The sequence below is a fragment of the Aphelocoma coerulescens genome, chromosome 5 (genome assembly GCF_041296385.1).
Source record: "Aphelocoma coerulescens isolate FSJ_1873_10779 chromosome 5, UR_Acoe_1.0, whole genome shotgun sequence".
NCBI classification, from domain to species: domain Eukaryota; kingdom Metazoa; phylum Chordata; class Aves; order Passeriformes; family Corvidae; genus Aphelocoma; species Aphelocoma coerulescens.
The window spans coordinates 35,718,307-35,732,553 of NC_091019.1; the positions used below are offsets into that span (position 1 = coordinate 35,718,307).

Sequence of the window (14,247 nt, forward strand, 5' to 3'; positions counted from 1 at the left end):
TGTTTACTTCTCATACATATTTTTGGTATTTGAAAATTGCTGAAAAGCAATTATATATTAAAGATTCTTTTAATGTCAACAAAGAAATTTTGCAGATGTACTTTAAGGTAATTTTATTCTTTTAAAGGTACTACAATCACATTTTTTCATGTAGACATTTCTCACTTTTCCCCCCCACAAATTATTGTAAGAATAACATTACATCCTTAGTTTTTCCAAACATACCTTGTAATTGCGCCCATGTTTATCCAACAGTGAAATAATGGATTTTATGTGTTCCTCAGATATTAGATTTAAAGCTTCTGGGCTTTCAATCAAGATGCAGTGCAACACTTCCAAAATACCTATATGAAGGCCACAGAAATAATGTTGCCATTAAATCACCTGCACCACTGAACACAATCTAAAAGCTCAGTAAATGAGTATCTTACAAGATGCTATGTTGTCTCTGGTGTAAAAAGAGAATGAAAACACTTCTAAGGAGTATTAATAAGAATATGGTACATTACGAATAAATGCATAATAAAAACGTTAATTTCTATTTTCTTTTGAAAATAGTCACGCTTTTAAAACCACTTGAGAAATCTGCAAGTTTAGTTCCTTCTTTTCAATGGAAGAGGTAAAGGTTTTAATAGGGAGGACCGTATAATATATACATATTTTGTTGAATATTCCACTGTAAAAAAACCACCTATAATCTATATCTGTATGGGGTTTGTATGCATGCTCACAAATCGGTGTTATTTCACAGTACACTACTCTTGATACTGTTTGACCCAATCCCTTAATTCATCAGAGTCATGTTCAACATTGACTGGATGTAGTATTGCACATAACAAATGTATTGAACCAAAAAAAAATGCCACAAAAATGTCTCTTTAAATGTATTATTTTCTCAATTAAAACAAACAAACAAAAAAAACCAAACCAAAACAAAACAAAAAAACCACACACACACACAAAAAAACCCAAAACACCAAACTACCAAAAAAAAACCCCCACAAAAAAAAACAAAACAAAAAACCCCAACCACCCAAAAAAACCCCCCAAAACAAAAAACGCTAAACCCCACCAGTGTATTTGTTTTCTAATACGTGTTGGCTTCAAGGAAAACTGCTCTGCCAATAGTGTAAAACAGACATTAACTGATAGTTAATTTACATTGTAAAAGTGAGTCTCACCTGAGGAAGATTCTAATCTGTCCAATTTACTGATCAGCCAATCAAGGTTACTGGAAAATTGAGCACAGTTGTTTCTGTTGCCACGAATGAGAGCAGCTGGAAAAAAAACACAGGGTATAATTTTATAACAGGAGATTTTCATTTTAAATCACCAATGTTTATCATATGTATTTTTAAACAATTTTTTGGGTAGCTCCATAAAACAATGAACAGACAAGTCCATATATGTTACCATAATAAAGAATTGAGATTTTCATTACTTTGAATATCAACAATGATGTAATTTCTAAGGACCACATAGTTTTTGAAGCTGGTGGGGTTCTACTGGATAAACAAGAATTTCAGTCAAAAATATGTTTTGTTAATGTCTTATTGTGTTGCTAAATTTAAATAGAAGTTATCCAGCACCCTTCCTTGATGTCAAGCACTCTCATGGTCGTGAGGCTGAAACATTTCTTTTTCTATTTCTTCCTACCAAGTGTGGGAAGATCATATGCAGAAGTTTGAGATCAAGTGCAAATTGGGCATATTGGTGTTTAGTTCTCCTTTTGATTACAATGTTATAGAATGCATAGCATTTAGTCTTTCAATAGTGCAGACTGCACTTTGAAAGTTCATCAACATTCAAGTCTTTCAACCAATACTGTTGGTTTTTTGCCTTCTAGAAGTCACAGATCATAGGGGGAAAAAGCAACAAAAAACTACCTTTTGTATACAATTTCAATGATTTTTATTGTGAAGCATAATAAATATTACATCAGAACAACTGTGTTCAAAATGTACCTGCAGATGAAAATCAAGATAAAATCTGAAAAAAGTCCAAATAGCACTAGAGCGATTTTCTTTTCATCCTACTTTTCTTTAAACTCATAAGACTGCAGTAAAATGCAGGCAATGGTAACATTTACTTTCTAAGGCAATGAGATTTCATCAGAAGCACCTGCATGTCTGTTCTGTGTGAACAGCCTCATGCTTCAAAGCACTTCCCCTGGTTTCTTTTATTCTTGTCCTGACTCATATAAATGTCCTTATTTCACTATGGATCAGAACTATCTTCCTTTGTAATGGGATTAGAATGTATTTAGTCTCCATCAGAAGACAAGATCCTCTTAAATGAGAAATAAAAAAAATCAGGTATCAAGTACGAAATTTACAGAAATACACACATACATACTTTTCCTGCTCTATAATTTTGACCATTCTACAACACAGAAGCAGCTTGCTCTTGACTATCAGTGGTCTAGAAACTCTGGCACTGATACTGCAAAAAATATTTCTACTTTTGTTTTATGTAATTATTTTTATTAACATTTAAATCTAAGCCTCAAGTGACAAACATGGATTGAGCAGACCTGACTACTACTTTTAGACTTTTCTTCAGCTTCATATAAAAAGGTTGGTTTCCAGTTTTTCTAATTTTTAAAATAATAATTCACATCTATTTGCACATCACAGGTACATTTAAATTTTTTTAAAAAAAATGTTTTGGTATGCTTCACAGAACTTTTTCCTAGCTGAGATCTAATTTTCTGATGTATCATTGCTCAATAAACTCTGTTCTCTGTAATAAATAGCAGTAACTATATGGAAGAAATTCTGTAATTTACATAATAAACTGCATAATACACAGAGTATTCTTTGGCAGTGAAGCAGCAAGAAGGATACCAAGAGTACATATTCTAGGGGTTTTTTTACATTAGTAGGTTTTTGAAGAACTTACCTAACAATTTGTAAAGAAGATTCAAAATTTCTTTCCATGATGTACCATGTTCTTCTCTTGTAATTCCTGCAAAATGAGCTGCGCTGTTGTAGTCGTTTAAGCGATCAATGCAATTTAGAACTAGTGCCAGCATTCCCTAAACATATATGACAGAGAGGAAAGTGAACTGTACATGAAAAAGCATTGGTCATTGGTTTTTTTTTAAGACTTTCTCCTGTATAAATTGGAATGTTACATTATCTTAAATAAAGAAAATCCCAAGCAACAAACCAGCTGTGCTTAAAAGATTTGAATATGTATTTTCCTGTATAAAAAGAATTAATTTTAGAGAAAGATTCTATACTGTTCCTTATACAACTAAGTATTACAAAAAATAAGGAATAAAAATCTGAAAATAAAGGCTTTTACAATTTTTAACACTCTTTTTTACATAAAATCTTCCTTGCATAGGGAAAAAATGCTTTAAATTTAGATAAAAATGAATTTTCATTGATTAAAAAAGGTGGAACTTTTACTATCCAATAAAACATCTGTAAATCAAAGAATTTTAAATACTAGAAGAGATTTGTAATTCAGTTTGATTGCAGAATCAAATGGTATTGAAAATCTGCAAGCAATTCAAACATGTCTAAAAGCATCATAAAATATGTTTAGTGTTTATACAAAAATGTAGTTATTTCATTTTCAGAGAGGAGCACTCCAATAATTATGTAATACATATCCTTCTCTAAAACTGGCATTCTTAGAGTTTCTAGAGATAAACAGTTACAGGCAGATTCACAGGGCAGAAGAGACATCAGAAACAACATCCAGGTTTGACCCAGGTTTTATTATTCGATTGGAGTGTCCAGGTTGTATTACTTCACAGAGAGAAAAAGAAATTTCTTGTAAAAATTGTTTCTTGTAAAATGAGAACTGTTTAAAGATGCTCAGAAGAATTAAGATCAAATTTTGTGACAGAATGTGTGGTTTGTGACAAGTTTAATATATTTTTATATATATGTATATCTATCTCAGCTGGGAACATTACATTATAGATCATATGCATGTAGCTAGATGATAACAAGCATACATCTAATTCTTCTCAATGTTCATGAGAAAACACACTTAAAATTAAAATAATGTCAAAATCCCTCTCCATATACCTCTTCTTTGAATAGATTTTGTCTGTTTTTGAGTGAGCGAAGTTTGTTTTGCTTATCTTCGTGTTGCAGGTATTCTTCGGGAAGCTGGAAGTAAGTGATCAGGTCTTGCAGAGTCTGAGCCATCTCCTCAACAGGCAGGGCGGTGGGTGATAGTGCTCTGTTGTTTCCACTATGGAAAACAAGACTGGCAACATTCATCATTTTCCCACTGTAATTTACAGCATTATGTAGTAGCCTATTCTCTTTTGGTATCTAAATCAACTCTTGTTACACATATGACATGTGAACATGAGCAACAGATGATCTGAACTGAACATCATTCAAACATCTATTATTTGGGTGTCTAGCACTTAGAGCTTCCTGAAGTGGAATCATGTTTCCCTTTCTGCACTGATATAAACAGAGACAATGCTTAAAAAAAATGAAAAAAAAATAGAAGAAACATAATTTAGCAAAAAGAAGAAAACAAGATGAAAGCTGTACCAAAGTCCTTTCCTACGGTAATTGATTTTGTTTAGATAATTTAAATCCCATTAAAATTATAGGTGTAATGTGCAATAAAATAGCACTTATTGAAGTTATACACCCGCTCTGGAAAAAGAGCACAAAAGTGGTAGGTAATCCTAACCATGAATAAGATCATCTGTAACTATTCCATATAGGAAACAAAGAAGGGTGTTTTTTAAAAATATAAAGCTTTTCAAGGAATCTCTGTTTCCAGTAAAATAATGTCTTTTTCTGTTCAAGTATTTTCTCAATCTTGTGTGATAACCCAGTTTTCCACAGCCTGACTGCTATAAATAGTATCATCTAGCAGGCACTGACTGCTGGCAAAGGTGGCTCTTTTTTATATCCTCAGCCTAAGAAATACAAAGGAGTGGTTGGTGCAGGTTCTTGAGATACTGAGGTAATGTTTTAAACACAGGCTCATATGGTGGGCAAATAATTAATTACAAACTCTTTTTTCTTTATTTTTTAATCAAATATTGCATCAGGTATTACAAGGGTCAACACTTCATCATCATAATTAAAACTTCTGCAAAGCAGTACAAAATAATTATTTTTTCGGTACAAAATACATTCTTACAGATTTAATTACACAAAGTTCTAGATACCATTGAATACTCACTAACAGAGTTGGACTAAGATCAGTTAGCATGTTTTCTTTGACCTGGATTATGATCCAGCTTGCTTCTGGCTTCAAGGTATTAGATTTCATGTAAATAATCTCAAATAAATTGTTCTGTCTATTTAACGGCATTACTAATCAAAATTGCAAATTTAAATCCATAAAAGTGTATTTCTAATAGCTTCTAAATTGAAATACTTGAAAGCAGGACATAAGGATTATTTTAGAGAAATACTTATATTTCAGAATACTTTAAAAACGGGGTAACAGATACCTTATAAAGTGGCTGAATAAGCTTGTAGTATTGCGAATGATTCGAGCAGCCTGGGACTCCTCACGCTGGCATCTTTGTAATGTGAGACCATCATCCATATGACCTTCTTGGTGTAATATAACCTATTGAAAGTCAGTAATTATCATGATAATCACTTTAAAACATTTTTGCTTTTAAATCTTTTTTAACTTATTCCAATACTGCACTGAAAAAAGTCATTTATATAAATACAGATGTGTTAAGCACTTTATCTGGACATCTATTCAATAACCACAAGTTTTTCAGTCTCACATAAGTTATTCAGAGAAGACAACACAATGTATTTTTATTCTTCCACAATTCATTAAAAAGATACTCCTAAAAAATACTTTCAAATTTTAACAAAAAATGTCATTCTTTCTATATTCTAGCTCTCAGGGAAAGAGGAACTTCATTTTCTTAAGCATCATTTATGAAAGGATTCGTATGTTAAGACTATTGACAAGAAAAATCAAGCTGGAGTGACACACAAAAACTACAATGCAGCTAAAGGAGCAACAGTGTTTATGAGCAACTTCTGATTCGTTTAACTATTTCTACACAATATTTTGGATTCTTATCAGAGCCAGATATGAACATCATATGAACTTCAAGCAATAACAGAGATCCTTTGGCGGGGTTTTAATCTTTCGAGTTGAATAAACACGTCACAGAAAGCCAGCATCACTTTTTGGTATCACAAAAACAAGTCTTGGTCATTTTGAGTCCTTAAAATCCTACAGCAAATTTGTAAGAAGTAAATGTGAGTTATCCTGCTTTGTCTACTGAATTCTCCACCAAAAATGTATCTTTTTACCGTTGAGTTAGTAAAAATTTGCAACCCACCTTCCCAGTTAGAGGAGTATTTCTGAGGGCCTGAATAGTTAACAAAGAAACTAGGAATGTTATAGGAATGTTATACAAATGTTATACAAATGGGAAAGTTATTTACCAACAGCTTTTGTACATACTAGTATATAGGTATATCAGAGCACTGGGAAGTGATGTTTTTCTGTGCTTGGCAGGAACTACACTACACATGTGCTCTCTTCCTTCATGCTGAGGAAGAGCTTTTAAAAGAGACAAACATCACCTGCTGAGTTTATCTGGACAGCAGAATCCACGGAAATATGATGAAGAAGATTGGGAAGATATTTTTGAATTCTTATTAATAATATTTTCTTAAGGGAGACTAGCTTAAAATTTGGTCATCTTTCCTCTTTTTTCAGATATTTCTTTATATAGAATCACATTGTGGGTGATTTTGCTAGCTTAAATATCACTGTTTCCATAGAGAAGGTCCTGAGGTCTCTAAACTGAAGAGTAAGTGAAGATCTGCTCTTCCCATCACAAAACTAGTAAGAAAACATTTGACAAATAATATTTCCTCAGGCCATTGCATGTAGCTCCAGATTTTGGAGCTACAGGAATGAAAACATTTGACAGATGGGTTATTAAAGCTGACATGCCTTGTAAAATGATTGCATCTTCATTACTGTAGAGCAGATAAGGACTCTTCTCTGTAAGTATGCAGTGGATGAGGGAAAAGTCTTTTAGAAGGACCTCATCTTTCCTATTTCTCGGACCAAAAAAAATAAACCAAACCAGAAAATCAACAAACAGCCCAAACCTCAACTAAATCATTCAGAAACATTGCAATGACAGGAAAGTGCTATTTAGAATTCCAGTAAGTACATCACAGGCAGAAGCATCCAGCACTACATCAATTCCTCAGATAAAACACTTCTCTGCATATAAAAAGGGGCATTTGGCACTGCCTTGCTTGTTGAAATACAGCAAGGCATTGACCAGCGCTGTGAGTAATGGCCTCTAGAACATGAATCCAAATCATGTAGCATATGTTTTTCTGTTCCCTGAGCTCTGGCAATTCAGTGCTCTGCAGGAGTTCATTTCTTGCACAAAAGCAAGCTCTCAAACTGAAAAGACAGACATCCATCACTCACTGGATGGTGGCGGGATGTTGACTAGAATATTGATGTAAACATTAACATTACCTGACAAAATCTTGAATCATTGGTTAGCACAATCTCAGAGTGAGAAAACATAAAAATTCTGGCAGAAATAATGAAAAAAAGGCCTCATAAATGATGCCAGAATTTCCTTTATATTTGCTAGTTTAATAATTCAATACATGGAACTACACCAAAGCCAAACAACATAAATTTTCACTTGGAATTTTTAGTATTTTATAACAGAACTAATCTCATAGTTGTTTTCTCCTCTCTGTATCCTTACAGAAGCTGACAGTGATAACAGCCAGGTTGTGTCAGAAAAGCATCCTTTGCCTCTTGCAAAAACAAGGTATTTCTCAATCCTCCTGGGCTAATGAGTCATGTTACAGAAACTGCAGGCCAGCTTCAGAAGGAATACAGTGACTGAAAGTGAAAATTGCCTAACACAATGGTGGGAGAGGATGAATACAAAGCAATTACTTCAGTTCTAATGTAGAAAAACTAATTTTATATGAAAATTAAAGGGATATATACATTTAAAGTTGCTTATAAGATTATAGCCTAAAATCCAATATTGCAGGGTATGAAAAACTGTTTCTCGCCTCCACATGAATATCAATTGCATGAAGCTAGAGGGTTTGGATTTTCTTCTGTTTGAAGGCACTTAACAAGACGGAATTCTCCAGGTGAGAGGGCAACAAAAGATTTGAAGTCTTTGAACATGAATGGAACTGTTTCAAAGGAGAATAAAAGTGACAGGCAATTATGGAGGTTCTTTTAGTCCCTTGCTGCTGAGCAGAAAACTGGAGAAACAAAATACTAAACGCCACAGGAAGCTATTGTAAAATTCTTTCTTGAATACAGAGGAAGAATCTACATATTACCTTTTCAAGAAGTAAAATTGGACCCTCTGAGGAAACAGAATGACATAGCCAGTTCTGGCATAGGAAAGAAAGGGGCCATCATTGTGTGGTTTAATTTTTTATCAAGAAAATACTGAATGACTGGCATTTAAAGAATTTCTCTGATCAGCCAGGTTGCTGAGAAGTGAAGGCGTTGGGCACTCACTGCCCATTGATGATGACCATGTGTGCTGCATATGAATAAATGTGATTGTGCCAAGGGAGTGTGATGACAACTGCTTGTTTTATACTATGGTGCTTGTGTATGGGTATTCTCTTATGAATGTACATGTGTGCAAGTAACTAAAGAAGAACTCCAACTTCTTTTCAGTAATGAACTTTTTTATTTTTTCTTTTTTCATGTTCTAATGATGGGTTCAAGTTGTAAAAACCTACAAATAGAGAATCAAGGAATCCTTTGGTAATGATACAGTTATGTGAAGCTAGTACTAAACCCCTTGACACTGAATGAAATATGAGCATAAAATTTGAAGAAATAACAGGTCATTTGCCACTAATTAAGAATATAATCGTACCTTAAAATCAAAAGACTGAGAGAAAGACCTTGATGTCACATCACAAATACATCTAACATTTTGGGAGGAAATAATTCTCTAATATCCCTTAAGAAACTTGATTATTTTCTAAGGCCTTTTCTGAAGTGACAAATTTAATTGCCATTTCACATAACATACTTAATTTAAAAAATCTAAAACACCATTGATTGTAAGATGACTTACTAGTTTTCACCAGTTACAACAGTTAAAATTAGATTTTAAATAATTATGCAAATCAGGAATTTCCTTTTTTTGCTGGTGCAAAAAAATAAAAATTGAGCATAATAATAATAATTTCTTCTGAGAAAAAAAAGTCATTTCTTAATAATGAAGGTTTTTTTCAATTACATAGTTACATTAATATCCGTCACTGTTTTCATTTTCAGAGTGAAATATTCACATTTTCAGTAGAAGAGCACAAACCATTAAACCCACAAACATTGATTTCAGAAGTTTAAAAAAAAAAAAAAAATCAAACATTACCTTTCTTTTCAAGGGACCTAAACGTGCTGATTTAGCATCCTGTGCTTTGTAAGTCAACCATAAGGCAGTGGCCACATGTTGGACAAAACAGATTGAATCTCCATACTTTATTTCTGGGATTCCCATTCCATCAATGTCACGTTTGAGGCTAGATTCCTGCTTTTCTTTCAGCTCCTAAGGAGATAAAATAAAGTTGGTATTTAATCTCTGTATTGGAATAGGGTAAAGCATTGAATTCTACACTGATATATATTCCAATACTGAACAATATTTATGCTACTTATGCTGTTAAGATGCAGCTAAATTTCAATTCACATAATTTCTGCTTCTATCCAATTACTCTTTCAGACTGTGATTAAAAATAATTTCAAATCTGAAGCATCATTTTCACTGAAGTAAGAAAAGTCAAGTAAAATCCATTACAGTGGATTCATACAAAAAAAACCCTTTAGATTTTTATCATAACCTATTCAATAATGGAGTTACTGATATAAGTAAAGTCTATGTAGCCAGCATTTTTTAATTTTAGCCTAGACATTAAAAATAAACTTTTGTAATGTAGTTAAAATATTTTTATGCCAAATATTTTTTATTTATAATTTGTATATACAGATACACACTTTGCTTAGAGTAATGCCTCTGTATTGAACAACGAGCAAAAAAAAATCATTATTTAAAAAGTACAATTTGTCTTTTATATTTACTTTACTTTTGCATTTCTCAATTTTTTACATTTGTATTTCTCAATTTTTTACATATATTTATATTAGTAAATAAATAAATAAATAATGTTTTTCTATATCCACTTTGTAAGAAGACTTGGATTCTTTCAAACCTCTTTTATAGACATTGCTCAATGCTTGGCTGGAACACCCATTTTTTAAGCCAAATTTATTTCTTAATGCCATTATTTTTCAATTAAAACTGGGGGGTTTTAAGACTTCAGCACTTTAAAATAAAGTATTTGTCGTTTAAAACATTAAGTCAGGAATAAGAACAGAATTATGCTGCAAACTTTGTAATGGCAAGTTATGGATGCACATGACTCAACAACAAAAAAAGTAAATCGAGTAATTAAATAACATCATTTTTCTATGATTGCAATGGCTGATGGATTTAAGTGTAGATAGTTGTTAATTTTTTGCTAAGTAAATAAAATATGTTAGAAATTAATATGCAGTCTAAATTTCTATATGTGTAACAAGGTTTTTTATTTCATTTCAGGTTACATAGTGTTCAACATCTGTGGAGTAAACAGGAGTTTTATCTTATCCATGCTAATCTGCTTTCATATATATGTAATTTAACTGTCAAATTTGAACAATAATTTCAGTTGAAACAGGTAACATTATAATGCCAAGATGAAGTTGAATGAAAATACAAGACATTCCTTGGAGATACCATTGCAATTTCAAGGCTATGGGGAAAACATGTCACATCATATTTGTGTGGACTGAGTTATCACGTACAGAAAAAGATTAACTATTTCAATACACATTTGCAGTGGGGACATGAAGTGAAAAATACAATAAAATAGAACAAATTCACTGACTTTCAGCAATTTATTATTTGTCTTTACAAAGTATCCTGAAGATTAAAACTTTTTTTCTCAAATATTGTATCCACATCCATAATCAATGAAAAATTCAAAAATCAATGAAAATTTCAAAGAGAGAAATCATAATGTGGTAAGAAACAATCCTAATTAAATTATTTTTTTTTAAAACATGGAGTGATACTGATCCCTTTTGACAACACTAGACATAGTGAAAAACCCCAATTTTTTAAAATTTCAGAAATAAATTTTTAGAATTATTTCAGGGGCCTGAAAGCTGTTTTCACTTTGAGAAATACAGCATAACTTCCTCTTCATCATGTTTCGCTCTTTGCACTCTGTCCAGCTTCTCTAGGATTTCAGCCAAGAAATTTGATCGCAGTGTGCAAAGACACGGTGTATTTTATAACAGCTGAAAAGTCTAGGCAGATAAAGATTACTGGGGGAGAAGGGGAAAAAAAACTTCTCTTATTTAGATATTTGTACATATCTTAACAGTAAAGTATCCAAACACTTCTGTTTTTAAAACCCTCTCTTCACAACCTAGTCTCAGTTTAACTCCCTGAGGCTGTGAATTAATCAAATCAGAGAAAGAAAATCTCAGCATGGGCCTGGAAGGTGGCAAAGGAAAAATAATAACAAGAACAACAAAAAATACCCCAAACCAAAACAAATAAACAAAAAAAGATGGAATGAACAAAGGAATTTGAGGTCAAAGCTGTCAAATATGATATTTTCAAAAGATGTTTAATATACAAGAGGAAGCGCAAGAATTAGAAAGTGAGAAAGAATCATAGATTTCTACCTGTTAAAAGGAATATAAGGAATGGTAAAGTGAACAGGACAAACTCAACTTTCTTTACAAAGACTTTACAATAGTAAAAACACAGTAGGGGATACATTTTTGCCAGCTTAAGTGCTTGTTTAGACAGTGCTAAGAATGGCAAAACAACCTGTCTGCTGAACTCTTACTAAATCTAACTTGCATGAGCCAATTAAAATTTTATCTTTTAGTACTGCACACTGTTATTGCATTAAAAGTACTGCCAATAGATACTCTAATTCAGCAAAAGAAAAAGATAAAAGGTCTACAGATTTAAGAGCTATCTTGCTACTGGTCTTATTGTACTCTATATATTTTGCTTTATACATTTGTACATCCCAGTAGACAAGGAAAAAAAAAAGTTACTTTCATTTCACCTTCTATTTTCTCTTCTCATAGAAAATAAGTAGAAAAAATAGCTTAATACTGTAAATGAAATGCCATGCTTACTGGGTAATTATAAAATACTAACTTAAAAATAAGTATTTGAACTTTTAGAGACAGATGTAGATAAACGCTCTGCAATACCTATGATCTTATTCCAAAACCAAATTAAACTTTATGATTACTACCATACTATTACGACATCCTAATGCCATTCTGAGTCCCTCAGACAGCTAGATGCTGGCAGTAATATTAAAATGATATCAAATCCTTCTGCATGAGTCATCTGTGACTTTTGAATGTATCAGAATGTTACTTACCAAGACTATACCAATAACGTCTTCATTGTCACTTGTACATACCACCACAAAAATTAAATATGAAATCTCAAATACTAATTCTGGCCTACACAAATTAATATAAACAATTATTTTTAAATATGCTCCTGTTTCCACTGTGTTTAGTCTCAAGGAAATTTGTAAGCAGACCCAAGATTCTACTCAGCAGTGTATACTGAGCCAAGTACTGTGCTGGAATGAGAACATCCCATTTCAAAACAGGATTCCATCTGGTGTAGAGAAACTGCTGTCTCTGTTGTCACAAGGCATTACAGAACTGTTGCCTTAAAATATAGAGGTTGACACTTTAAAACTTGGTCAAAAGTAAGCTCTATATTAAAACCAACAAAAGATGTAATTTGGAGTGGGAAGTGGTCCATTAATTTCTGATGCTTTTAAAATTAGTTTGCAGCAATTAGCAGTAAACAGGCATGTATTACATATGTTATTTTCACTGAAATCAGCACCATAGTGTTCTTTAGCATATAGCTTAACTATTTTCAAGGTTTCCTTCTGTTCTTATTTATGTAAGAACATGTTAAGGAAAACTCTGATTTGAATTTTACAATTTTAAATTAGTTTTAATTTCTAGTGTTATCCATCAAAAGAGAAAAAAGAGTGAAAGTAAATACACTTTGAATGCAACCACAGGTATTGAAAAGCAAGGAAAATATTGCTAAAGTGGAATATAACAATACTGAGGAAGAAGGTGTGTTTTCCACAAGAAGCTCAGTGTAACAACTGCTGGAAAAGTAAGACGTGTTACAGGCTACTGGGAAGCCTTGGGAATTTGCATATTCACATAGCTCTTCTTTCTGGCAAAGATAATATGTTTTTTCTACAAAACCGTTTTGCTGGCTTCCAAACGAGAAAAAACACCACAATGGAGAAAAGTTTCATTTCCTTTTGGATACTCTGCAGCAATGCTTATTGTAAGCAACCAGGTCTGAACTGGTGTTGACCCTACCTGGAGCAAAAGGCTCGACTAGATGGCTTCCCAGAGTCCTTTTTAATCAGAATTATTCTATTAGTCCAAGGGGTGGGAGTGCTATAAACAGACAGGTATCCAGCACCCTATTTTGAGAATCTGTACACAGCTGGACATGAAGACATTAGACAGATATCTTGAAATTTCCCTGAATTCATGCCTTGTAAAGGTACATGCAATTGAAAAGGTTTCTTCATCAGGAAAATTAACCAATAAAAGGCTTGCAAATACATATATGCAGAAATTTGGATAAAAACACCTGTGTATATCTAATCTAACTATTAACTTCTACAGTCCTTTTTCTCTCAATTCGTGTGAAAGCAGCACTTGGCTTTAAGAGCCCTTTTCTTCTTACAGTCCAGGTCAATCTTTAGGGCTTATTCTCTTCCCAGATATCACGTTTCTTTCTTCAGGAAGAGTTATCATTGATTGTACCCCTCACCTTTGGAAACACTAATGTCTCTACCTATGGGACAGTGCAGCTCTTACCTGTCCAGAAAATAAATAACAATTCTTTTCCTTGGCACCAAATTCATAATCTATCATGAGGTAAAAATATTCTTTTCTATATAGGACAGCACTAATGGGACAGGATGATGAGACACTGAGCTTGGATTTAATATAAAAATGTACATTAACAACCATATTATGTATTAACACAGTAGGCATTAATGACTTCTGAATAATTAATTACTACTGTACTTCAGCTTAGTCATTTTTTGCACTGCAATAAATTTCACTAGTGTGCCTTTGAGGCACACCTCAACAAAAAGAGTA

At 32.7% G+C, this 14,247-nt stretch overlaps 1 protein-coding gene across 1 annotated transcript in view; it reads right to left on the reverse strand.

Moving 5' to 3' along the window:
- The window catches only part of RYR3 (ryanodine receptor 3), a 161,691-nt gene that overhangs the window by 121,252 nt on the left and 26,192 nt on the right, over positions 1-14,247 (reverse strand). Inside the window, exons 13-18 of the mRNA XM_069018746.1 lie at positions 9,383-9,556; positions 5,450-5,571; positions 4,047-4,215; positions 2,902-3,037; positions 1,182-1,277; positions 226-344 (exon numbers count right to left, since the gene is read on the reverse strand). Coding sequence (XP_068874847.1) covers positions 226-344; positions 1,182-1,277; positions 2,902-3,037; positions 4,047-4,215; positions 5,450-5,571; positions 9,383-9,556 — 816 coding nt within the window. The remainder of the gene's footprint in view (positions 1-225; positions 345-1,181; positions 1,278-2,901; positions 3,038-4,046; positions 4,216-5,449; positions 5,572-9,382; positions 9,557-14,247) is intronic.